The following is a 27,315-nucleotide window of genomic DNA, read 5'->3' as shown; positions in this document are numbered from 1 at the left end:
CAAACATAAAGCAAACCACAGACGACAACATGAAACAATAACCCCAGGCGTATCATAACATACAGTACTGTATATACTGTACATTAGTGGATTGGTAAAGCTCTCTTTGTTAAGTAACTTTTTCACAGCAATAGAATAAAAACAGCTTTTTGACGTTGTATACATTGAATCAGAAAATGGCATAGTAGTGTATCTGCTGGTTCACAATAATAATAACAAAAACTGTCACTGGCTATGAAGGACAGTAGAATACCTGGAACATTGCTGTAGAGTCCAGCTTAAAGCCGTCGGACCCTGGCTGTCTGACGAGGGAAAGGGCTGATGGATCATCCACCGCCAGCACAGCGTTAAAAGCCACATCACCAAACACGCGTGCCTGAGTCTCTGGTTGAGCCTTGTCCTGGAAAGGTGAATAAAATGAATAAGGAAGTTATTTGTTTGTGTTGATTGCGAAATATTCTCGCTGCACATTAAATTGCAATATAAATATACTCACAATAATCTTGAACCTATAGAGCAGCGACGGAGAGTCAGCCAGGCAGCCAAATTCAAACTTGGTTGGGTTGTACTTTGGCACATATCCATCGGCACCGGTGCAGAGGAAAACCTTCTCTATGCTACAGAAGAAAGAGTCACCGAGGTTCTGCACAGGGTCCACCATCACACGGCCGTAGATCGTATCACCTGACATAAAGGAAGGAAACATTAATCCCAAAAGCCTACATTGAGTTATTATTATGAAGCATAGCTACTTATCAATCCAAGATGAACATGATAATTAATAAGATAACGAAAAATTATTTAAGGGCCACACTAGTGGTGTTGTATGTTTTAGTCAATGAACTACCGCTCAATTTACTTTTAATTGAATAACTCGATTTCAATACCATGCAACATAAAGTTTACTGTGATGAATTTAGGTCAAGCAAGACCTACATCTTTGCATGCTGATTTTCATATTGGGCTGACAACATGAACTCAAACCAATGTTTGCTTGACAAGTATAGGAAATCGTGGTACACTTTTTGCACGCTTTGCAAAATGTACAGAAGTAATGTAAAACAAATTCCACCTGTAGCAAATGGGATAAACAGTTCTACAACCGCTTGTGTAGTCCTTCAAATCGTCACTGCGCAGATGATGAAAGTCTTTGAGTGCACTTACCCTCAGAAAAGGCTACGTCACTCTCCTGACCGAAACCCATGGAGCCATCCGAGAGCCACAAGCTCCTCTTGGACAGCAAGAACATCTGAGTGTTCAGATTGAATTCCACTGCAACGGGGTCGCTCACCTAAAGAGCCATGCATAACAAATTATATCATAAACAAAGGAAGAGAGTGGCAGAGATAGGGTCATAACAGAAAAGAAAGATTTCCTTACTTGCTGGAATCTGATGTCTAGATCAAAGGTGATGGGTTGTCGGGGACTGCAGACAGGTGGGACAGTGTATTCCATATTCTGGGCTGTCGTACAGGGGATCAGCTTCACTGTGTAGGCCCCGGAGTAGTCTCTCACCTGCACGGAGCAGAGGAGGACAGATACATACTCAAGCGTCAGTGTGCCCTGAGATTCACAGAGTAACACAGCAGATGTTTTAAGGCCTTGCAAAAAACAAATGGCCATGGGGTCATCCTTACGGCAAAGTCAGAAGTGAAGGTCCACTGCTGGACTGGCTGGTTGTAGGTGGGTTCACTCCTCACTAGGCTGAGGTTAAAGGTCAAGCCGGGGTGATCCACACTCATCACCATGGATGACATGGAGGTTTCTTTGCAAGAGACATTGAGAGGGGGTAAGTTCATAATGTAGCACTGATTTTTACAATTGATGAAATCATATTTGAGACCAATTAAATCGCTTAAAGGTGCACTATGTAGTTTCAGAGGAAGGGGGTTTGTTTACATTGGCAGAGCCTGCAGTTAAATTACAAAACATATTTACTCTACATCTAATTTTTATTCTTGAATAATTGTATCATCATAAATCAAAACTAAATTATTTGAGGCACCTGGAACCAAAAACAAGACTAGAATATGTTTGTAAATAAAACTGGGCCCCGCTGCTGTAAACAACAACAATGACACAGTAACTTTTCAGGATGTTTTAAAAACTTCATACAGTGTTCCAGGGATCCAATTTTCCTTTCGGTAAAGTTTGTTTATTCACTTATGAGAATATACCTTATAAAATGTTCACTTTTCTGACACATCAAAAGTTGCATAGTGCACCTTTAAGTGTGGTTTATTTCGGGGTTGTAGTTGTAGTTGAAGATGATGGAAAAATCAGCTTGAAGCAGAAAATGAGGAGGGTAGGGAAACACTTTCTTTATTGAAAACAAATCTCAAGTCTGCAGTCAGAGGATGGGTTGTAGCTAAAAACCCGTGCCAATCACTTTAAAAATGAACTTAGAGTCTAATTAAAAGAACAGAGGAATGCTGAAATGTAAACGATGCTCCCAAAAACCACTGCCCCATTCCCAAACGACGGCGTGTCTTGTACCTCAAAAATGAGATGATCTGATAGGTCCACGTACTTTTCCTGGACCTTGTCTCACGTGTAGAATAACACACATATGGGATCTAAAACGTGTACGCTATTGTGTAAGCTATTGTTTTGTGCTTCACACTATCTTTGGCGTGTGCTGTACGCCTATACAGCTCATCCTGTTATGCACAGCACATTCTATGGAAAGTACAAGGATCAGCAGGGCCTACATCCTGTCAGCAGCTTGACACACACACACCAGTCTTGCTTGGGAAAGAGCCAGGGTCTTAGTTATGTTACAGCAGAAGTTTTGGCATTTAATTTCAATAGCATTTCTTAGCTAAACAATAACCATTACAATGTGTTATGATGTTATACACTACATAAGCAATGCAGATCTGTATCTTCAGTGATTGTGATGCTAATGAGGAAGTGTAAAAACTGATGCAATCATCTGTTAAGTCTTACCGGCTCTTTTTATTCTGCCTCCAGCATGAGACTTCACGAACAGACCCCTGAAACGAGCCTTGGTGCGGATGTTTACCACCAAACGTCCCTGCTCATTTATACGCATGCTGGTTGGATATAACGCACCTGGGGGAAAAAATGCATAAAGACACACCAAATAAATAAAAAAGCTGTATATTTATGGAGTTCAGAAACACAAACATTAATGCCCTCTCTTGGGCTGCATTCTAATACCCATATTTCTGCTATTTAGAATGGTAGAAAAAAGATTTAGGATGTCCCAATTGTGGTCAGATGTAGTATGCTTAAAAGTACCCGGATGTCTACTATATCCCGCAGAGACTTTTAGTTTTGAAAACAGCATGCTATTGGGCCATTCTGACCACTAATCAAGTGCGCACCAGAAGTGGCGTCACATCGACGGAGCCCCCATATGAAAACAACCGGCGATGTGACAGATATAAAAGCAAGAGGCAAGATCAAGGGGCAATGTTATGATGAAATGAATAAGTCAAAGTATGTCCAAATTGTATGCATGCTAACTAGATTATTTTCATGGTCAGATGTAGTATGTAGAATAGAGAAAAGAGAGAGTATGCTATTTGGAAAGCAGGATTAGTCTTTGGAGCTTACCCTGTAGCTCTGCCTGCGGCGGGCTGCCGATGCCATCCTTCCAGAGAATGGCTGTGTCGTAAACGAAGGTGAGGCGCAGCTCCGACTGCAGGTCAAAGTGCTGCCAGCCACCACTGCCCACCGGGGAGTGGAACACATAGGACACAAACAGAGGCACACGCAGGGTCACGTAGGACTGGACCAGGTTAAGCACCTGTAAAGGATGTTTGATCAATGTTAAGTAACGAAATAAGGCTTTCCAAAAAACAGTTATAATCGCGGGCTCATGGTGTTCACATGTACGGACAAATGAATCGTTGACAAGGCACACTACACGGTTCAACAACTGTATCATTCAGATTAAAGGGTGAACGCAGGTGCATAAGCTTGAATTAGTAATGAAAATATATAACAGACGAGCACATTTCTTTTCCTGGAAATACAGTGTGACATTATGTGGAATTGTCTTGCTCTTTGTACTGTTTTTTTAAGTATTCAAAAACATCCTTGTTCAACATTATTAAAGCACATGCACAATCTAAAATATAATTTTATTTTTAGACATACTCTGGGGAAAAAATGTCATCACATTCATTTTAAAAAAACTGTTAACGTTATATCCAACACCCTTTTCTGGATAATATTCAATATTAATTGATGCCCATGTTAACATGTAATGCTACATTTTAAAGTCAGCCACTAGGTGTCTCTGCTCACCAACATTATGTTTTACAATTGTGTGTGACTTGAACATTTTTAAACTACATTCCAAAAAAAGTTTGACAAAGAAAGAGTTGGTTTGAGTGATAGATTGGAAAGGCACCACATCATCTTAGCTGCATGGCCACTTACCAAACTGAGTACTAGGCAGGAGTTACAGGCAACTTCCGTATGTATATATTATAGCATTCTATCTTTTTTATTTCGAAAATAACATTTGAAGGCAACATAGCACATCATCAGTAAGGGTCTGGTGTAGTCTCTGCCAAATACCTGGAATTCCCTGCACACAGTGCTGAAGTATACCCATCCACCACAGTGCCTATAAAGTCTCAGCAGAGTAAGTTGTAAAATCAGCTGAATCAGGATCCAAATGAGATATGAAATGTCTGCTAGCCTAGAGACGAAGTACCTCAGCCCTATGGTTTTATAAAGCCATCATTTTATTACAACAACCTCCTAAGATAAAAAAAAATGTGTACTGACTGGATCATAATAAAGATAGCAAATGATCACAGTAAGATTCAAAATAGATTTTCTTTTTGCACACACTCCCCAGACAAAGACAGTAATTCTTTAACACTAATTTGGTCTTTCGTACTTAAGATGTCAGTGTATTATTTAATTATTTCAGTACTCTTTGATTAATACACTGTGTCAGAGCTGCAAGGTTCTGACTGAACGAAAAAACACAACAGGAGTGACGGTGTTACAGTGATCTGGTTTAATGACGTGGACTTGAGGTCTTGTGGATGCTGGTGCGTTGTGTGTAACCGTGTGTGCAAGTGATAGTTGCTCTAAACAAGTCAATTCATTTCGGACTTTTTCTCCACCTCCATCTCCTTCATTCTCTCACAGACTCACAGACAGACAGACAGACAGACAGACACTGACAGACAGACATGCACACACGCACACACGCACACACGCACACACACACACACACACACACACACACACACACACACACACACACGCTCACACACACACACACACACACACACACACACACACACACACACATACAAGTCGGATCAGCAACAAGAAGCCAACAGATCAAAGGCTGGGAGAGCACAAAGGAGCAGCAGGACACAAGCAATGGTCAGTCTCCTTACCCACAATAACAAGGAGCACCATGAGAACACTGCAGATCTATACAGTGTGCAACACAAAAGACAAGTGCAACATCAGCTTCAAGCATGCAACAGCATTGCAACAGATACAGGAAGTCTGCTGGCATCTAATTGACACCCAACCATAATGCCAGACATTTAACAGCAATTGGCTGACTTTTCTGGCTGACTTTCTCCGGTGAGCTTTAAACTGTCACTCCACCAAGAGAGTCAAAGGAGAAAGAGAGAGCAAAGCCGTCTGATAGGGAACTGAGATTTCGTTCTCCTTGACAGCGTGTAGCTGTTTTTTGAGATGTTGCTTCTCTTTCAAAATTTCACACATTTTTTTTTTAATCCAAGATGTAATGCTCCAAGTCGAAAAAGCTGCTGTGAGCATTAAGGCAGAATGACTTGCGGGTTGGCAGCACTTTGTTAGAGCGAGTGTGTTTTCGTGTGCATATGTGTGAGTGCACACCAAAAAGATGTCACTCACATCCTGGGCTTTAGGGTGCTGGCAAACACACAGACACACACACACAAACCTGCAGTGAATGAGTGAATGTTAAATGCAGGCAAACAAGATATGGTGCCGTCCTGTCTGTGCGACCCCGCTCATTCAAAAGGGCTGTAAATAGTCTGAACATACAGACAGGAACACACATGCGGGTGGACACTCAAACACACAAGCACACACACACACACACACACACACACACACACACACACACACACACACACACACACACACACACACACACACACACACACACACACACACACACACACACACACACACACAGGTTGTATTTTCATCACTTCCGAGGACATTACATAGGCTTATATTCATTTCTCTGAAACTTGCCCTTACCATAACCCTTACCCTAACCTTAACCTACACCTAAGTCTACTCTTACCTTAAAGCAAGTCTTCACCATAAAATATAATTATTACGGTATAGGGACTTCCATTTTGTCCCCAAAAGGAAGGCAAGTCCCCTCAATATCACTGTGTAAACAGAAAAATGTCCCCACAACATGAGTAATACCAGCACACACACACACTAACACACACAAAGGCTAACGGTCAAACAGATGAACATACAAAACCCTAGATTGGAATTTATACCTTGTGGACACATGTACACAGAAACACACAAAAAAACACACACACACACACCTGTCCGTCAGTCCCAATGGTGCCACCGCAATCAGTGAGCAGCTCCGACATGTGGTAGTAGCTGGTGAACTCCCAGAGGCAGGCTTCCAGGTTGAGGTTCCTGTAGAAGCGCAGTGTGCTGTTGCCCCGCAGAGGGCCACTGAACTGATAGGGCGCCGGGTCTCCCATGCTCTCTTGGCTGCGCGTGGATGCAGTGATGAAGCCGTGACCCGTCGTGACCTCATTGTGATCCAGCAGGTTGGAGCAGCGGTGGTTTCCGACCCGCGTTCCGTCGGGACTGAGAGTCAGGTCAAAGTTCATGAGAGGGCGAGTGGAGATTACTGGAAGCATGCCTAAAGGGGGCAACAACAAAAAAAGAAATATACGATATGTGTTTCTTGCTGTGTCCAACTACGTTTGATATGTGCACTGAGAGAAAATATATAAAAAAAGGAAACCCTGGGGGAGATGAGGCAGAGAGAAAACTTATTCAAAATCAAGAGGGGAATGTTAAGTAGTGGAGGGTTGCTGGAGGGTTTGTTAGCCTACACCGGGGTTTTGGAGACAACCGGGCAAGATCTTGATTCTGTCTGTCACACTCCTGAGCATCCCCCAGACGTGAATATTATACACAAACGACACATTACTCTTCACTTCATCTGTGGCATGAGCCCCCAGCCCTCCGGCTCCTATAGCTACCTACCATCGATGTGAGGCATGGTGACAGTCACTTTGATGAGGTTGGGGTGTTTGGGGTCGTCTGCTCCAGTGTAGCGTAGCTTGGCAGAGAAAGGCTCAGCGCCAACGGTCCCCATCTTACGCGGTTGACACATACCTTTATATGACAGAGGAGCAGATACAAGAGACTCTTAACACAAGGCCAATACTGCAACACTTTAGAGGAGAGAGAACAAGCTGAAAGGCGATGGCTATGTCATAAAGTAGATATATTTTTCTATTAATGTATCTGTCATTCAGCTGATCCACACAGTAGATACTGCATATTCAAAAGCGCTATTCCTGATCACACATGATGCAGGGAGATAAACAAAGCCCTTTTTGTTTCCCTAAACGTGGGGCCATAGACCTGTTTTTCTGATTCCTCTCTTGCCAGAAAGCTGGCAACGTAAAGCACTTGCAGTAAAATGGATGTTCATTGTTGTTGTTTTTTCTTTCTTTTTTGTTTACCTTCCTCCCAGTTGATAGTCACAATGGGGCTGCTGAGCTCCAAACCCTCGTCCCCGTTAGAATTGACGGCCCTGGCTGCACACTGGACCCTGGAGCCGGCCTGGAAGTAGACCGAGTCCAGAGTGATGGTCTTGGAGGAGGTGAAGAAAGTGTCAAAGTCCACCTCCCTCATGGGGCTGGTGACTCCATCGGGGCCTGCGGGGGCACTGATGAGCCAACGGTAGCGGGTCAATGTGTTGTTGATGTGCTCACTGACACAGATAGAGCCCGTCTTCTCATAGTCTGGGTATTTTGTGCTGCAAGCCTGTAAGGATGAATAAAGGAATATACAGTAAGAAGGAGTGGGTGGGTGGATGGATGGTTGGACAGGGACCAGCAGAAAGATGGCAAAGATAAAGCAGACTAAAAGAAGAGAGAGAGAGAGGTAGAGAATATAAACGACTTAAGGAAAGTTCAGATGTTTCAGTGTGTGATGTCTGTCGTAGTTTGCGTCTTAAAATTGGCTTTTAATATAATTAGAAAAATATATGGCTAATGGCTGGAGGGGAAAGATTTTTTAAGTGTTGCCTAGGATACCATTCAAAAACCTGTTGACACTGTCTGCGCCTCCTGGAGCTGCACTCAACATTTCAATTTTGACAAGACTTCTACCTTTTTTCGTCTCCCTGAGCACCACGCAGGGAAACAAAAAACACACACACACACGCACGCACACACACACACACAGTCGCAGGCCCCTGTGAAGCAAATGTCTTAACACATCACAGAAAATCCATTGAAGTGTCTAACTGAAAGCCCAATGACTGTGGCCTACTAAACTGTACAATGTGTCTTTTAATGGTGGACAAGCCAAATCCAGGAGGACAGTTTAACTTTGGGCCTGAGGGATAACAATGTTGCCTACCCTCCACTTCCTTAGGGTCTAATAAGAAAGACCCTGCTATCCAATAGGATTTATTTTTTCAAAGATATCACCAAAGCCATACAGTATGTCCTTGAATATGTTTTCAGTTGGACTCACTGTGACACAGATGACGGGGTAGCCGGCCGGTGGGTGGAGGTTGTCTTTAGTCTTGGTGACGTCATCGTAATGGAGCAGAGACACAACATGAGGCAGGGAGGGGAAGGTGACATCCGCCATGCTGTTGGTCTCCTCAATGTAAACTATCACTTTAGTCACCTGTTCCAGAAAATAAGCTTTGTAAGACTAATGAGCGCTACGGACACATTCTGTTTGTGGATCAAGACAACAGGATTTACTAGCAAAACAAACGATTCAAGTCATCACAGAGCCGGATCATGTTTACCATCTCACAGTCACAGCTGATTCACCGCTTCTCTTTATTACACTCTTGCTTTTATTTTTACTCTGCTCCTTGCTTCTTTCTTTTTTTTTTTGCTGGTTATCCATTATTTAATCGTGAAATGTTTTCATCGCTCTATGGGCTGCAACTTTATTGTAAAGTGCTGCGGTTGTCTGGGCCAGGACCCCCTTGTTTAAAAAAAAAAAGATGTCTTGTCTCTGAAGGACTGACCTGGATAAATATGGGTCAAATCAGGAGAGCAAAAAAAAAAGGAAACATTTTTCATCTCATTACTTTTTCATCAAGCACAGATAACTGTCGGTTTGGATTGTGTGTGATGGTTAGAGGCATGAACACAGAGCTGACCTGGGTTTCAGCCACCGTGTTTTCATCCGGCTTCAGGTGGAGAGTAAAGGCTTCTCTCATCTCTCTGACTCCATCAAACAGCACCTCCACCTCCACCACATGTTCCTTGTCTCCTTGTTTGAACTCGATGTCTGGGCACACACAGACACAACGCAAGGACAAACGACACGCAGCACGGCAATACAAAACAGAGCCTTATTAGAACAAGTTTAATGCATCAAGTGTTCCGGCAAACTCAAGGGATTTTTTTATTAGGGAAATCTTTTGTGGCGCTCAAGACCAAATTTCTCTCAATTAGCTGTAAGGTTGTCCACACCAAACAAATTAAAAGCCTTGCAGGTGAGCCCGATTCCCGTTGTATTGCCTCACACAGGAATACACCACTTAGCTTAAAAGCATTGCGGGTTTCTATTTGAATAAGGCTTAAAGGTGGCCCATCTCCTTGCAGGATAAGTAACGGAGCTTAGGAACATTAGGTATGCACTGCACTGAGAAAATGAGGAATTTAACGCTTTATGATTCAAAACAGCTGGTAAATTGGAAACATTTGAACGGTGAATGGGCAGGTAGGATTTGAACGGACTGAGTATTCACATACATATTTCAAAACTTGATTAAGCTTAAAGAAGGTTCACTGGGCTAAAAAGCTGATTGAGTAAAGAGGAAGATTTTAACCTGCTGACAAAGCATGAAAGAATGCTGAAATGTAATTAAAAAATACACAAGACTCCACTGGACTATTGCTGATATTACCTTTTCCCCTGTTTGAGATGAAATTACAAAAATCAATGACCCTCGCCCAAATAAAATCCACATGCCCACTTTTTATTCATGTAACATTCTGATGGTGAGCCTTGTATCAAAAAGCCTCTCTCACTACAGTAGCCGACTGATATCTGCAGGCTGAAATAAGAACAAACGTTAGAGTATCATGTGAAGTTCTGGACCACAAGCGGCGCCGTAAAGGCTTTGGATTGGTTTTATGTGGAAGGACATTCACAGTTGTGTTTGCAAAGCATGCTGCAAATGTTTGAACTCTTGTGAACATCAGATGTGTATCCTCTTTTTATTAATTTTTTTAATGTGACATTACTGTGTCGTGTGCTCTTTAATTGCAGCCTCATCGGCAGAGTCTGCACTGCATTAGCCCACCCCCATTCTCAATTATTAAGGTTATCTTTAATATTAAAATGCCCTGAGTGAACCTTCAACCCCATGGAGGCATCAAGAGGATGTGTGTCACCTTTAGAGACGGGGTAGTAGTCCTCTCCTGAGATAGCTGAACCATCTTTGGTGTGAACGCGAACAACCGACACTTTTGATGTGTCTCCCACGCGTACCACAGGGATCCTCACAGTTGCCACAGCGCCGGCTTCCTTGGGTTCACTAACACTGAACTTGGTTTCAAAGAAGCGGATGATTGGTTCTACGTGGCACAGAAAGGGAGAAAAGAAAACAAATATAACACGGTTGACACAACACGTGCTAAATGTAATATACAGTTTATGTAGTTGCTGAGTTTATGCTCATATTTGTCGAGCCTGAACTATTAAATTATTCAGATTGAAAAAAAGTGGTTTAACTACTTTTTACGTGCATGGTCCCCCCTCCTCCTTACTCATCCTACTTACTGTCAGCGGTGTCCTTGATTTTCACCAGAGTCTCATGCAGAGCCCCCACTGATGCACCGAACTGGGAGTCACTCCTCGGGTTCCCTAAAACCAACCGCAGCTCTTCTCCTTCCTCATACAGTGTGTCCTCAACCAGTGACAGAATACATGGCTTCTCCGCCTCGCCTAGAGTACACAGCGAGATAATGATGTCAAAAAAAAGTGGAAGTGCTAGAACGGGGTAGAATAATATCCGGAATAATTAGTTGTTTTCCCTTTTTTTCTGTATATAATTTATTTTATTTCTATAAATATTCCACCATTTTTCTTTTGGTCCCTTAAGTTGTTGTTGGCACATTCTTTTGTAAGGAAATACAAATTAAAAAATGACAGCACAGCGGGTAATGAGTGGGTAATGCATGTTAAAACTTGTCTACAAGGCACTGTTGATTGTGCAAAAAAAAAGAAGAAAGAAATGGTGTGACAACTGTTAACTGTTGGGAGCTGTAGCTCATTAAAAAGGTGTCAAATTTCAAGACACGACATCAATCAAAAAAAGCGAGGGAAAAACATGTATTGTACAGGGTGATTATTACTGCACCTGGTAAGAATGTAATGATGGACGCATCTGTGTTGGGTCGCTCATCAAAGTCTGTGGCCACCTGCGCAGAGCCCTGACGGGTGAAACAGCGAACAGTGGATTTGTGTCTGACGTCTCCACTGCGAGAAACCGTTGCTGTGATCCGACCGTCACCCTCCTCTCCAGTGTAAACCGGCTTGCGGAACTGGACCTTTGGCACTGTCAATCAACAGGATATAGTTCAATCATCACATTGGACAAAGGGGGAGCAATAATAACGTCCTTACCCCATGCTGTCTGGGCTTAACTGAAGTGACTGAACTGATTTTTTAAAAAGCTAATCAAATAAAAATAGCAGTCTCTACATGACTGAACATATCTAATGAACGTTTTGGAATCATAAATACACAGTCAAAGAAAACTGACCAGTTAATTGTTTGGGTTATGTTGAGAGAAAAAAGTTTCAATTGAATATGTTGCCATGATGATGTAGAGAGAAGATTTTTCTAAGATAAAAGGTTTTCCAATACTAGGAGCATTTCTATTCTATTATAAAAATATAAAAGCACATTTGACAGGTAATACATTTAAACAGTCAGCATTTATAAGACTAATAAACTTCCATATGCCACTCTGTAAGGCTGTGCTTTGGTGAGGAAACCAATGCAAACATGCTTGCCACTATACTTCAGCACGATAGCATGCTTTGATTAGCTAAAAAATACTGAACAGAAAGTATACAGCTAATTGGACTAAACAAACAGGGTATTAGACAAATTGAAATTTTGACCTGATGATTGTGGAGGATTAAACATCAGGTGATCCTCAAAGTTATTATGACAATTCAGTTACCGTAAGTGAAAACTGCTAGTGGCAGCAGAGGTAAACAAAACATTGCTTCATCAAACTCAATCTTGGCACAATGGAGATTTATCAACAATAACTGTCAAGACATTTCAATAAGAGCAAAAAAAGTGTGGAGCTGCAGGTGTAGCTACTAGCTAGTAGAAAAGTCAGGGTGTCACCAAATCCAGTTGGAATATTCTCAGGTCTATGGATGTATAAACCGACTGGCCGGACGGACGGACAGACAATACATTGCCATCCCTACAGCCATTATGCTCACATGGCTAAAAGAAAAGGAATACCAAAGGTGACAAAAGATGCATTAACTTACAGTCAGACAGCGAGTCATTGATGAAGACTGTAGCCTTCCCGGGTTCTCCCATGATGCCGTTAACCGGCATACGTAGGACAAGATCAAAACTCTCGGTCCCCTCCAGCTCTGGCTGTCCCAGGTCATCCAGAATGTTGACCCTGAATGTCTGCATGCTGACGCCCGGCGCAAAGTCTAGGTTACGGCTGATGCCCACGTAGTCAATACCGGCTGGAAGAAAGGGCCGAGAGTGAGATGAAGGGTTGGAAAAAATGACAAAGAAATACAGAATATAGAATTGCAGGCAGTTAATCCCGGTAGTGAATTACATTTTTTCAAATCAATTAAGAGCAACGATAGAGTACTTGCCCTGGAGTATAGCCTACCTTCTGCAGAGACAGGCTCGGCCTTACGAGAGCGGACGGTGACGGTGCCAGCCTTGGACAGGTCGGTTCCTGTCCTCCACACTTTGACCTCAACATATCCATCGCTCTCATCCACATGATAGGCCACCTCGTCAAAGTAAAACACTGGAACTAGAGGTTGAGAAAAGCAAAAAGGAATCATAAAAATAAGCACTATTTTTTCCTACTTGTTATTCTTTTTATTTTATTTTTTTAACTTTTGATCCCTGTCCTTGGTGTTTGTTATTGCAGTTTGACTGGTGTTGACGTCCTGTAGTGATTATCCAGACTGTTTAACACATCAAATACTGCTGGGGGGTTATCAAATGTGCGCAGCGCACGTGCGGGAACAGTTGTGGTCTCTCTGTGAGTTGTTTCATGTTGATTTGAAACCTAACTCAAACCCAACATGAACCTGCTGATTGACACTTTTGTACCTGGACAATTCTGTTTGAATGGCCTTTAACCCTCATATGACCCACCTTTGTAGCAGGGATCATATTCGACACTTTGTTACTACTCTCCTTATGTGTGCACCTGTGGCAACATTAGACCTGTCAGCAGCCACCAGCAACAACAGCCACCCTCAGTCTGACATGATTCATGTGTGAAGCCACTAGTCCGGACACAGAGGTCAAACAACAACAGGCCCATTAGTCTCAAGTTAAACTGCAGGGTAGCGTGACCTTTCAACCTCTCCTGGCCTCTCATCTCCCCTCATTGCAACTATTCTACTGACAGAAACCGCCAAGCACTTTCAGAAAAACAAAAGGATGCAGTTGGCACTTAGAAACAAGGCCTGAGTGTGTGTGTGTGTGTGTGTGTGTGTGTGTGTGTGTGTGTGTGTGTGTGTGTGTGTGCGTCTGTTTCTGTCCCTCTGAATGTGGCAGTGAGAAACAAGCCCCCCTACTCAGCTACTCAGCTGAAAGGCGTGTTTGAACCGGTATTGTTTCCTGAGGCGGTCCAATGTGTATTTGACAGCTTTATCTTCCACAAACAACTGAAATCATAAAAGTCCCTTTGTCTCTGTTTTAAAGACGACTCTGTCTGTCACTCGGTTCCATTCTGGCACATAATCCAAAAATAGCATATTATAATTTTGGTTGTGCCTTGATCAAACGCTAAAGCTATCCAGAGATATTTTTTCCCCTGAATATTACATTTCTGTGTATATATATATACATAGAGAGAGAGAGAGAGAGAGAGAGAGAGAGAGAGAGAGAGATACAGTATATATACAGTCATATGAAAAAGTTTGGGAACCCCTCTCAGCCGGCATTATAATTGACTCTGCTTTCACAAAAAAAATATAAAAGTGGTATGTCTTTAATTTACCAGGAACAGCTAAGTACTGGGATGTTTTCCAAACAAAGATTTTTTGAAAAGCAGTATTTGGTTGTATGAAATAAAATAAAATGTGAACAACTGGCTGTGCAAAAATATGGGTACCCTTGTGGTTTTGTTGATTTTAATTCCTGTAACAGCATGTAAAACTGATGACTTTAAACACAAAGTTGGTTGGATTATGTTGTTAAGCCTTGAACCTCATAGAAATGTCTGTTTAATCATGAGAAAATGTATTTTAGGTGCCTAAATGCAAGTTGCACTTCTCTTTGACTCTCTGCTGAAGTGAGACAGAATGGGATCATCAAAACAGCTCCCAAAAGATCTGAAAAACAAAGATTGTTCATTGTCATGGTTTAGGGGAAGGCTACAAGAAGCTTTCCCAAAGGTTTCAATTGTCAATTTCGACTGTAGGGAACGTTGTCAGGAAATGGAAGGACACAGGCATAGTGGCAGTTAAACCCAGGCATGGCAGACCAAGAAAAAAACAGGAGCGGCATAGGTGGAGGATTGTGAGAATGGTTGCACACAACCCACAGATCACCTCCAAAGGCCTGCAAGAACATCTGGCTGCAGATTGTGTATCTGTACATCGTTCAACAATTCAGCGCAATTTGCACCAAAACATCTGCTTTTTATAAAGACCAAATAACTTAATTTTTGTCTCATCAGTCCAAAGCATTTTCTTCCAATATGAAGCTGGCTTGTCTAAATGAGCTTTTGCATACTCCATGCAACTGTATCTGTGGCGTGGGCGCAGAAAGGGCTTCCTTCTCATCACCCGGCCATACAGATGTTTTGGTGCAAATTGCACTGAATTGTAGAACCATGTACAGATACACAATCTGCAGCCAGATGTTCTTGCAGGTCTTTGGAGGTGATCTTTGGGTTGTGTGCAACCATTCTCACAATCTGCCGCATATGCTGCTCTTGTACTTTTCTTGGTCTGCTAGACCTGGGTTTAACTGCAACTGTGCCTGTGTCCTTCCATTCCCTGACAACGTTCCTTACAGTAGAAATTGACAATTGAAACCTTTGGGAAAGCTTCTTGTAGCCTTCCCCTAAACCATGACAATGAATAATCTTTGTTTTTAAGATCTTTTGGGAGCTGTTTTGATGATCGCATTCTGTCTCACTTCTGCAGAGAGTCAAAGAGAAGTGGAACTTGCATTTAGGCACCTAAAATACCTTGTATCATGATTAAACAGACCTTTATATGAGGTTCAAGGCTTAACAACATAATCCAACCAACTTTGTGTTTAAAGTCCTCAGTTTTACATGCTGTTACAGGCATTAAAATCAGCAAAACCACAAGGGTTCCCATATTTTTGCACAGCCAGTTTTTCACATTTTATTTAATTTCATAAAACTAAATACTGCTTTTCAAAAAATCTTTGTTTGGAAAACATCCCAGTACTTAGCTGTTCCTGGTAAATTAAAGACATACCACTTTTATCTTTTTTGTGTGAAAGCAGAGTCAATTATAATTCCGGCTGAGAGGGGTTCCCAAACTTTTTCATATGACTGTATATATATACTTTGATATTGTATTTATCTACTTTAACTGGGCTAACATAAGCCAGCCCTAACTACAAGACAAATGTACTGTATTTACATTTTGACTCTTCATTTGACAGAATAAGTCACAATCCAGTTTAACAGTTTCCAGAGAGGATCAGACATTACAATACGGTATATGTTTTGCCCATACGCATTTGGTTTCAACAGATGTACGGCTGGTTAGTTAAGCCATGTGTATTTGCACAATAGCAGATTAAACGGAAAATTACAAATTGTGTAGCGGGGGAGGGAAAAACATGGATAAAATCATCTGAAAAACACTCTATCATTATACACATGCCTCAACAGTAGTGGGCGGAAACAGTTAGTACATAGCTTGTATATATACTTATATATATATGTTAACACTATATTACCAATGTGGCACACATTCCTTTGATGTTAGGAGAGGAAACTTCCGCTCGAGTGCTACTATACATGTCTGCATTCACACGTGTCCAGACTACGCTCAGGGAGGACAAATTCTTGACAGCACGAGAGGAGGTGGTTGAGTGATGATGTCTGATGAGTGAGATCTGCCTGCTCTCCTCCGGTGGCCATGCCTGAGGTTCAGCACTCAGAAGCGCGTGTGAGGGTTAGGTGAAGGTGTCAATCCAAATTGCGATAATTACTGCGTGTGGGCTGTGTCTGTAGACATTTGTGTGTCAGTGCACCTTTAAACACAGTTTACAGAACATTCTCAGCTGTCCTCTAAAGACAGACCCCTGTGTGGCCAAGGAGGTGACTAATGGGATCTTTAAAAAATCATTTGTCAATGTAAACAGGGAAACGAGCAAGGATTAAGGAAATGCACACACTTTATTTCTCACTTTTCTCTTACCTTTGCTTTTTAGTGTAAAATGCGGCGACAGTTTTACCTCTTCAAGCTTTAAAAAACAATTCAAATGAAACATCACCCATTGGTTTGACTGATTTATATATGCATCCTCTCACAAGAGGAAGAATCTAAAAGCCCAGGAACTTCAGTTTAAGAGGTGGTGATATTTGCAGTCTTTTTATGCGTGGGTTTCTGCATCTTTGCCCCCTTTTATGGAGTTAATGGAGTGATGTTTCTTGTTTCTCTGTACCTGCTATTATGCAAATTGTAGACCATTTCCATGTCCTTCCTTTTTGCATGCCGTTTGTAACAGAAGGCAAAACTATGGAAGAAAATGTTGAAATGGGGGAGATGTGCTTAGCACAATTTTCTGCTTGTAATGTTGCCTAAACTTACTGATTATATGTGGAGAAAGATGGCGTGTAATACAAAACATTTGGTTTTAGAACAAAATGTGTTGCCAGTGCCAACAGGTAAAACATCACTAACCCTGCAATCTACCTCCCAAAGTGGAAAAAAAAGTGTTTAATCTTAAATGAGGGCATCGTGTGCATATGGACCAAAGAGTGAGCAGCTCTGCTTCATTGGGAGTTTGACCAAAAGTGAAGCATGCCCTTACATTGCAATGAAGAACTTGGTTTCCGAGAAGCAGCCCGTAGCTAATCTACAATTCTACAAACTCAGCTGTGGCCGTTTGCACCTGACTTGAGAGAGCCCGAGTGTCCTTCCTCCTTGGCATGGAAATGACAACACTCACTTTGAATCAAGAGTGTTCAGTCATGCGGTGCACAACACACAGGGAGACAGGTACTGTAGAGTTTAATCTGATAAAGTACTAAATCTAGCAGACACCCCAGGGTCCTTTTTTACAGCTCAAGTGAGAAAAAGTGTGTATGTGTGTGTGTGTGTGAGCAAGAGAGAGAAAAATATAGAGAGAGCGTGTGTGTGTGTGTGTGTGTGTGTGTGTGTGTGTGTGTGTGTGTGTGTGTGTGTGTGTGTGTGTGTGTGTGTATGTGTGTGTGGTGATGTTGGGGAAATAGATGGGAGGAGAACGGCAGACTGAACTTGACTTTGACCTAGGGGGAAGGAAAAATGAGGCTAGAGAGAGCACCAGCAGTCACACGAGTGCTTTTCTCACCACTTACTTTTGATGCTGAATTTGAGGTCTAACCTCAACCTGGTGTGAGGAGAACACACACACACACACACACACACACACACACACACACACACACACACACACACACACACACACACACATACACACACACACACACACACACACACACACACACACACACACACACACACACACACACACACACACACACACACACACACACACACACACACACACACATTCACCACAGAGCATCACAACTCCTTGTTCTTTTCCTTGGCAAGTTGTGCTTAAGTGAAGAGGGATGCAGCATGACTGCCTGGCTGCACGTATTAGAGCACTGTCAGTCATTGTATTATCCCCTGGGAGGCTAAAAATGACATATCATCCCTCTCTGGAGTTGGGCTTTCGCAAACACATTTCCATTTCTTTGAACTCAGCACTCAATGACTGAAACCTTCTGACAATTAACTAACAATCAGACAGTTTGTCATGTTTCTTGTTAACAAGCCCCCTGATGCCGCACACACACACACACACACACACACACACACACACACACACACACACACACACACACACACACACACACACACACACACACACACCTTGACACACAACTATACACACCTATACACACACCCAAGCACACACACATGCACACAGACACATTCAATGTTGCTCAATTGTGCGTATCCCTAAGTGAGTTGTCAGTTGTCACTGTTTTATTTATCCCAGTATAGAATCTGACAGGTCCTCTCTGACAAGTTTTCTTTCAAGCAATTCAATGAAAAATCGAAAGAGCTATTAAGAACAAAGACCGATCATATTCTCAGAGAAAAATAGTCAAATGTCTTTGAAACAAGTTTTCGATCACTTCCTGCTACAGATACAAACAATAAGGGCCGCGTTTCCCAGATGCGATCGTTCTTTGGGGCCAAAGAAGGGTCGAAAGAAGGGTTCGCCAAAGAAAGAAGGGTTCGCCAAAGAAGGAGCGTTAAGATACGGGTGTTTCCCAGATGGCTTCTTAAGTCCCTTCTTTGGAGAGCCGTAAGATGAAGCGAAAGAAGCATCGAAAGAAGTACTTTGGTGGGAGCTGTCCACCGCGGTCGTGCTGAAACTGAATAAATCGATGCCAGGCAAATCGATCACCCACCTCTTTATCAGCGCATAAGTCACACACAGCGCCCCGTGGTCCCCCGCACAGGTTCAATTAGTTTAAGTATGTAGCGTTTGTGTGGGTGCGAGTGTGTGTGTGTGTGTGTGTGTGCCAACAGGTGTATCCAAGTAGTAATCAGGCCCATTAGCGCATATATACCCCCGTGGATATAGGCACACATATGTGAGAATGGAAAGAACCGGCGTCAAAAGAAGCAAGCGGGCACCGGCGTTTACCGCAGAGGAGATGGGCGTCTTGGTGGACGAGGTCTGGCAGCACCAGGATATCTTATTCGGGGGAACAAAGGGCAAAAAAAATATCACCGTCAAGAACCATGTTTGGAAGGCCATAGCCCAAAAGATGTCCCCCTCCAGCCCATGTGGTCTGCGTGACTGGGGCGCTATCCGAAAGAAGTGGCAGGAGTTCCAGAGCCAGACTAAGAGGAAGAGTGCCAAGGTGAGGAGCGAAGCCATGGGCACGGGTGGTGGAGCACCGGGTGGGACGACCCTCACTCCCGACGAGGAGAAAGTCCTCTCAATTATCGGGAAGACGGCCTCTGAAGGCATTAGTGGGGGCATCGATGTGCTGGGGGACGAGGGGCTCTCATTAAGTGAGGATGAAGAGGAGCCATCCGGGAGCAGAGCAGGGACGTGCACGCCACCAGGAGAGGACGACCCCCAACAACCATGGCCTGTCCCTGCGCGCCAACCAGCAGGGCCCGGTGTCCGTATGCGTGGAGGCTCACGATGGCGGCCCGCGATAACAACCTGCACCTGCAGTGAGACGCTGGTGCGCCTGGAGAGGGAGAAGCTGGAGGTGCTGCGGGGGATGGAGGGCCACCTCCAAAGACAAACTGCCCTGCAGGAAGAGGTGGTCCGGATGAAGCAGGAGAGGTTGGAGCTGCACCGGAGACAGCTGGCGCTTGCAGAGGCCCAGTTCAATCGTCCCTCCATCTCGGTGCCAATCATCTTTCCCCAGGATTCAGGTATGGGTATTTCAATGTTTTATCTGCATTACACAATGTATCCCGTTCAATTTCACTAATCAATCTCCCTTCATTGCAGGTGATGCAGAGGCCCAGCAGTAAATGCAGCGCGGAGCCCCCCCCCCCCCCCCCCATCATATGGTTTCAATAAACTACTTTGGTTTCCTTTTCAACCATGTATTGTGTGGATCATTTTGCATTGAAATGAGGGTGTCAAATAGCAACAAAAAGTCCCAGGCAATTTGTAATTTATCTAAGCGTAGGTTCATGACATGTGCGTATTGTGCGCCCTTTCAGCACAGCATGTTTTGCGCTAATTTCCCACTTGTTACATGGTCACCTCAGAAATGTGGGCACTATACTCCCACATACTGTATGCAACAATATTTCCTTAACAATCCAGTGCCATACTTTCAGGTAAAGCACCCGGACACTGAAGCAATTAATCAGTGTGCAGGACGTTACATGTAGCCTACATCTGCTGGTTCTGTTTATTTATTTCAGCCTTCAGGCCTGACAGTGGTTGTGGGTTTATGGTTGTGGGTTTATGGTTGTGGGTTTATGGTTGTGGGTTTATGGTTGTGGGTTTATTAGTGATCAGTGCTTGGCGACTTGTGGTGAAGGGGTAGGGGCTGGGGTTGTTGGACCTCAGAAGAGGTGGATAAGTTCCTGTCTGGTCTGGGCTCCGGCCTGATGCAGTACTGCTCGCACATTGCGGGGGGCGGGGTTCGGGGCTTCGTCCTCTGAATGTTGCTCTTCAACAGGAGGCGGCTCATCTGCGCCAACGCGCACTGCAATGTTGTGCAGCATGGCGGTGACAACAATCACTTGGCAACACTTGATTGGTGACAAGCGCAGCCCCCCCGACGAACGATGAATGCACCTGAAGCGGGACTTCCAAATGCCAAACACCCGTTCGATCTTCGTCCTGGTGCTTGTGTGGGCCTCATTGAATCTCTCCTCCTGTGGTGTTGCTGGGTTGGTTACCGGCGTGACGAGGTAACTCCGGAGAGGGTAGCCACTGTCCCCTAGGATGATGCCCCGGCCAAACACTCCTCTGCCAGCCTTCTGCCCCACAGCTGAGTTGGCCCACATGAAACTGTCGTGAGTGCTGCCTGGCCACCTGGCGACGATGTCAGTGATGAGGCCATTGTGATCCACCACCACCTGCGTGTTTATGGCCGCGTAGTGCTTGCGACCAATCCAGCACGGATCCACCAGGGAGGGATTGTGGATTGGAATAAGGGTGCCATCTACCAGACCGATCACCCGGGGGATCCCAGCCACTGCGTGGAACCCTTGGTGGACCATGCGGACCTCGTCCCGTGTGGTGGCCATCTTGATATGGGTCCGGGCATGGCGCAGGAGAATTGGTGTCACAGCTGCCACACTCCGTGACACCGATGCCTTGCTGAGGCCGGTGCCTTCCCCCACCACCTCCAGGAAGCTCCCCACTGCGTAAAAACGCAGAGCAGCCAGGAGCTGCACCTCCGGGCTGAGGGCAAAATTGCAGCGGGTTGCTCTCTGGATGTGTGGAGACACCAGAGTTATTAGTCGTTGGATCTCCGCACGGGGCAGCCGGTACTTTGCCTGGACGGCCCGGTCTGACAGCACGTCCAGTGGGGAGAAGTTCTGACGCACGTAGGCGTTAATGTAAACCGTCTGGCTTCGCGCACGGCGACGCGGCTGGTTGGCAGCGAGAATTTGCTGTATTGCAGCCATGGTTTCTCACACGCGCGGACTTTGGCAACGCCTTTATATAGAGTAGCAGGTGGATCCGCTCTCAATGAGGTTCAGCTGAATTCAATTCAATCTGTTTCCTTGATATCTGTGAAATGCCACAGGGTTGTTGATGTTTTTTTATGTGTAGTACTATAAACTCTTGTGTGTGGAAAACGTAAACCTGTAATTCATTAAAAAAAAAAATTCTCTATTAGTTTATGTTTATTGCGCCAGGTCCGCATTGAGCATTGTTTTATTATTTCGAAAAGTGGAGGAAATAAATTTCCCTACGCGGCATGATCACTGACGATTTGGTCGCTAAGAAGGTTGAAAGAGTGGGTCAGCTCCGTCGTACAGTTCCATCTTAGTGAAAGTACTACTTTCGCTAAGAAGGAATCTGGGAAACGCATTCTTCTTTCACAGCGTTCTTAAGTGCGCTCCAAAGAAGAACTCTGCCCAAAGAGGCTCTTTGGGATTCTGGGAAACGCGGCCAAGGTCAGTTTCCACTCAACATAATCAGTAGAGATGGGTTAAAAAAAAATATATATATATATATATATATATATATATATATATAGGCTTTCACTGTGGTGCTTGAAGTCTCACTTGGAATTTACTAACAGGAAACCAGGGCAATTCTTACAGTTTGCATATATCTAGTTAGATTCCAGATGGGTGTGTGAGCTTGTAAGCCTGTACAATGGCAGCCACGGTGTACACAAGGACAAGACAGACTTTGTTGACACAACCTATACGACCTTAGTGATGTTGTAAAGTCAACCCCTTTGTTACATTGCCGGTATTTGACCTCCATTTATTACACTTGTGCTCCATCCCTTTCACCATAACAATGTACATGGCATTATACAACAAACAAGAAAAACTTTAGCGGGACATTAAGTGACTTTAAGTCTGTAAAGGTAATCAATGCAGAATGGTGACATGTTAAATAGAGCCAGTAAATTTGCATAGGTATTTTCCCAGCAGGCTTGTCCCTAACCAGGCAAATTGCCCCATTTCATTATTATTATTATTATCATTATTAATGCTGTAGCAGGATGAAAGCAGACCAGGGGACAGGTGATAATATAGTCCCACTGGACTCCAGTGTGACTCTCTCAACTGTAATTAAAAAACTGTGTGAATGACAGTGAGAGACAGGAGTTTGATTCCATCTGTCTCCTTCAGGTGCATACAGGGTTTATGTCCGGGAGTTCCCGGCACTCTCATCCTGCATAGGCCAACACTCAGTAAGCTCTCAAACAGGCTCAATTAAGAGACCTACTGTGATATGAAGGCTCTGGTGACAATTTCAAACACCAAAACCCTTTAGCACTTTGCATTCACACTTGCACACTGTGTGTACACTATGTGCATGTATTGTAATGTATGTATCCATATACATGTGATGAAAGCTTTATACATCAAGCAGAAATAACTATTAGTCTTTGGAGACCACACAAATGTATGCAAATCTACTACGACAGCTCCTCATCCTTGTGTTTGGATGCATCACATTTGAAGGGGAAAGGTGTTTAAACAGAGCTCAATTTGAATGAGCAGCATGCCTTACCGTCATCCATGTCTTCCAAGATGTTGACTTTGCTGGTGGGGTAGTGCATTCCCAGACGGCCCCCGACAGGCAGCGACAGAGTGACATTGAAGCTCTCTTGTCCCTCGTACAGAGAGTCATCGATGATCATGACACGACACTGCTTCTCTCGCTCTCCTTTGTCGAAGCGAAGGACGCTGCCGTGCTCCTCCGGGCGCGAGATGTAGTCGGAGTAAGACAGGACGGTGGTTGGAATGGTCCCTGATGCAGAACCTTCAAGAGGGGTTAAGGAGAAGAATGAAAAACACATCTCACATTTAAAGGTGTACTCTGTAACCTTGGGTGTGTCAGATAGGTTCAAATTGTCTTATTCTCATAATCGTATCCAAAAAACTTTCCTCACAGGAAATTGGATCCCTGGAACACGGTTTGAAGTTAGGAAAAAGCTACCGTAATAGTAACTGTTTCACTGTTGGTGTTTACAGCAGCACAGCCCACAGTTTTGTTCCATAACGCATTCTAGTCTAAGGTTTTGGTTCCAGGTTCCTCAAAATGATTTAGTTCTGATTTATGATGATAGAATTATTGATACTAAGAATAACATGTAGAGAGAAATATTGTATGTTATGTTCACTTCTCTGAAACACCAAAAGTTACATAGTACACCTTTAAAGCATAAACAAAAACAATTAGTTGTTAGTCAAAAAGCATCAGAAAAACCTTTAGAAATAGTTAATCACTTTCATCATAATAGTCACTTTAGAGTGATTGGCTTCAGGCACAATTTCTCTTCTAATTGATGCACTTCCTTTCAGTTAAATACAATTCCCACCGTTAACGTCGCCATTATGGCTTTGAAACAGTTGACCTTTAATGAGTCAGTGGATTTGTTTTAATGCCAGAACACAGCAGGAACAGACCACCCCCTCAGGTTGCACTACAGCCTCTTGAACAATTGTGTATGCATTAGCCCCCTAATGTTTGGTATGAATGTATTTTATGATATTAAAATACACAAGGGAAACACACAGGCTCAAATATCACCAGCTGCGTATAAATTGAAATTGAAGTAATTGAAAGTGATTTCATTTATCATGAAGAGATTGAAGCTATGGTGGATTTTGTATGGGTGCATGTTAATGATGTGAGTCAACGACTGTAGAACTTAAAAGGCACCGGCGGTTAACAGCTAAATTTGACACCACCAAGCTTACGCTGCTACTTCCTCTGTGTGAAAAGCAAATGCTGTATTAGCTGCATCTCTTCCACTCGTTTTTAATAGACTTTATTAGCACAGTCAAACAGGAAAAGTGCAACAGTTGCAACCGTCACTTCACCTACGTCTGGATACATTTTAAAAAGGGCAATCTGTGATATAACTGCAAACTAAATTCTACTTTTTAGTGTTGTATGATGCCGTTATGTTGTTGCGATCAAATCAGAAAAATATAATTAGTTTAACAATCAATTCCTCAAATACCTAATTATGAGCACAGTGTGCGCTCTGTTGAAAGTGATTAAATAAGCCTTAAATAAATAACATTCACCGTCTGATATGATCAGTTCTATCGTCAACAAGGCAGCAGGTTGGCTGCGGGGTGCACTGAAAGCAAAGCAGGTTAGATGAGGTGAAAAGAAAAAAAAGATGGTCCGTTACCCTGCTGTGTGTAGCAGACCACCATGAGCTCCTGGCTGATGTCTCCACTGCGGTGCACCGGGATGAAAAGCTCCCCAATATCCTCCTGCACTGAGTGGCTCTCATCAGGGAAGAACACAGTCGATTCTGTTCGGGTAAAAGGGAAGAGAGCGGGTGGAGGGAGTCAGATGAAAAAGGAAAAATAGTGTAATGATATGTATAACAATCTGCACAAAATCCACAGTACCACAATCAAGCCCACAAAGAGTGATAATAAAGGCTTTTGTTCTGGCTCCTGCATTAGTGAGCTGCAGCTGACATCATTTTTTTTCTATTTCTCTAACCCAGTCTATTGAAGTATAGTGGTCCTGCCGCGCGCTTATTCATATTTTAAAATAACTCTCCATCAATTTTTTTTTTCCGGTTTGATGCAGCCAGAGGTGCTCTTCAAAGAGACCCCTTCGTAAGGCTTCTTGCGCTGCCTGCCGTGTCGCAGACAATTACACGTGTAAGCCTCTCATTTCATCCCACGGAGTGAGTCAGCCGGGGAGTTTCACACAGTGACTCCTCTGTGCAGACAGAGAGGGGTCAGCAACACCATCTCTCTCATTTTCTTTTTTTTCTCTCTTTCTCCAACCCTATCGCTCCGTCTCTGAGAGGAGTGCGTGATTGAGAGAGAGACTTGGTGCCAGTGAAGGCATCATCTATCAAAGCGAATAACTTACCGGCATTATAGAAAACAATAAATGTTGGGAACTATTTTCCACAGACGCACGGGGACCAACACAAAATACGATCAAGAGTGGATTGAGCTGCAGCTTGTCCCAGATCTTCAACATAGCACCCAAGCATGAAAGGTCCAGGACAAAACCGATTTGGATGTGTTTGTTCAATAAGACAGACATCACAGCATGAGATGACTCGGAGGTTGAAGTGATCAACATAAGACAATCTCTACGCACCACGGGCGGTCAAAACATTTCTCTTCCCGTACGGTAACTCTCCCTAAATCGCTCTCCTCTCAATCTTCTCCACCTCTCCTCAATTTCTTCTGTCTGTCACTGCCCACAATCTGTCACTCCCCGGGGGGGACTCATAGCAGGGGATTAGGGTCTACTGCTTACCTGTTAGACACACACACACACACAAACATACACACACACACACACACGCACGCACACACACACACGCACACACACACACACACACACACACACACACACACACACACACACACACACACACACACACACACACACACACACACACACACACACACACCACTATACCCTGATTTTCTTCTCTCTCCCTGAACATATACTGTACCTCCTCTCCTCAAAGTTCTTTCACATTTCACCTTACACTTCTCACGTCTAGTGCCGCTAAATCCACACAATTTCAGCCAAGTGGGTCAAGTTCACATCCTGAAAGAAAACACACATGCACGGGGAGAAAATAAAACACACCTTTATACAGTAGAAGGTGTTAACAAGTAAATACTTTGAATATCTGATCGTACTATTTTCTTGCCATGGGAAAAAAATAAAATCAGTTTTGTTTTTATGTCTAGGCCTAGAACTGCTATTATTATTGAACATTTTATGAATATTCTATTGATGCACCCACTCCTGTCTGGTTGGTGTTGTGAGAGTTGCAGATTTGACTCATTTGCCGGCTTGTAAACTTGGTTATGTCCATCGGCTAAATGTCAAATACCAAACACAGCACAATACCAATTCAATTTGATGCAACATCAACCTCACAGGCCCCTGTTTAAAGTGCCCTTTAAGCGATTTTAAATCCTAACTGAGGAAAATGCTCTTATAATTACAAAGAGATGTGCTTGACTGCAGCCGGCCTTGTGATTCCAGACCAAAAAAAGAGAAAAATGCAAGACAGAAAGCAGGTTCTTCATCATTTATGGGATGACCTTGGTGCTAAAATGCAATCGCGGAACAGCTCCACTGATATATATAGTGTGTCCTTGCTGTAGAGAGAAAGCAAGAGAGATATCACTGACTGTAGCAAGAAACTGGTACTGCTTGCAGCAAACAGCAGTCAAACAGCAGCCTGCCACCTTCATCTTTAGTCAGCACTCTGCATGGATTATATATGAAAGAAAGTTGCAAAGTTTTTGCAGGAGGATAGCGAGACTATCTGTAATTAAACTGAGCCTGGCTGCTGCAGCACTGGCAGTGGGTGTACATCTGGCAAAAAAAACACGCCACGGGACAAGACCACCC

General features: G+C 43.5%; 1 protein-coding gene across 1 annotated transcript in view; it reads right to left on the bottom strand.

The window, feature by feature from the left end:
- frem2a (FRAS1 related extracellular matrix 2a) overlaps window positions 1–27,315 on the bottom strand; it is a gene marked incomplete at both ends in the record, with an annotated part of 59,678 nt that overhangs the window by 828 nt on the left and 31,535 nt on the right. The window contains 19 exons of the mRNA XM_080041020.1: window positions 254–400; window positions 497–684; window positions 1,165–1,291; window positions 1,381–1,515; window positions 1,638–1,765; window positions 2,950–3,075; window positions 3,583–3,775; window positions 6,570–6,901; window positions 7,252–7,383; window positions 7,737–8,040; window positions 8,758–8,916; window positions 9,407–9,537; window positions 10,650–10,832; window positions 11,038–11,202; window positions 11,618–11,815; window positions 12,774–12,983; window positions 13,139–13,288; window positions 23,458–23,709; window positions 25,094–25,219. Of these exons, the coding sequence (XP_079897146.1) occupies window positions 254–400; window positions 497–684; window positions 1,165–1,291; window positions 1,381–1,515; window positions 1,638–1,765; window positions 2,950–3,075; window positions 3,583–3,775; window positions 6,570–6,901; window positions 7,252–7,383; window positions 7,737–8,040; window positions 8,758–8,916; window positions 9,407–9,537; window positions 10,650–10,832; window positions 11,038–11,202; window positions 11,618–11,815; window positions 12,774–12,983; window positions 13,139–13,288; window positions 23,458–23,709; window positions 25,094–25,219 (3,386 nt within the window). The remainder of the gene's footprint in view (window positions 1–253; window positions 401–496; window positions 685–1,164; window positions 1,292–1,380; window positions 1,516–1,637; window positions 1,766–2,949; window positions 3,076–3,582; window positions 3,776–6,569; window positions 6,902–7,251; window positions 7,384–7,736; window positions 8,041–8,757; window positions 8,917–9,406; window positions 9,538–10,649; window positions 10,833–11,037; window positions 11,203–11,617; window positions 11,816–12,773; window positions 12,984–13,138; window positions 13,289–23,457; window positions 23,710–25,093; window positions 25,220–27,315) is intronic.

The sequence above is a fragment of the Ammodytes marinus genome (assembly GCF_949987685.1).
Source record: "Ammodytes marinus genome assembly, chromosome: 14".
NCBI lineage: Eukaryota > Metazoa > Chordata > Actinopteri > Uranoscopiformes > Ammodytidae > Ammodytes > Ammodytes marinus.
The sequence above is the reverse complement of the archived record's forward strand: the minus strand, read 5'-3'. Positions and strand labels throughout refer to the sequence as shown.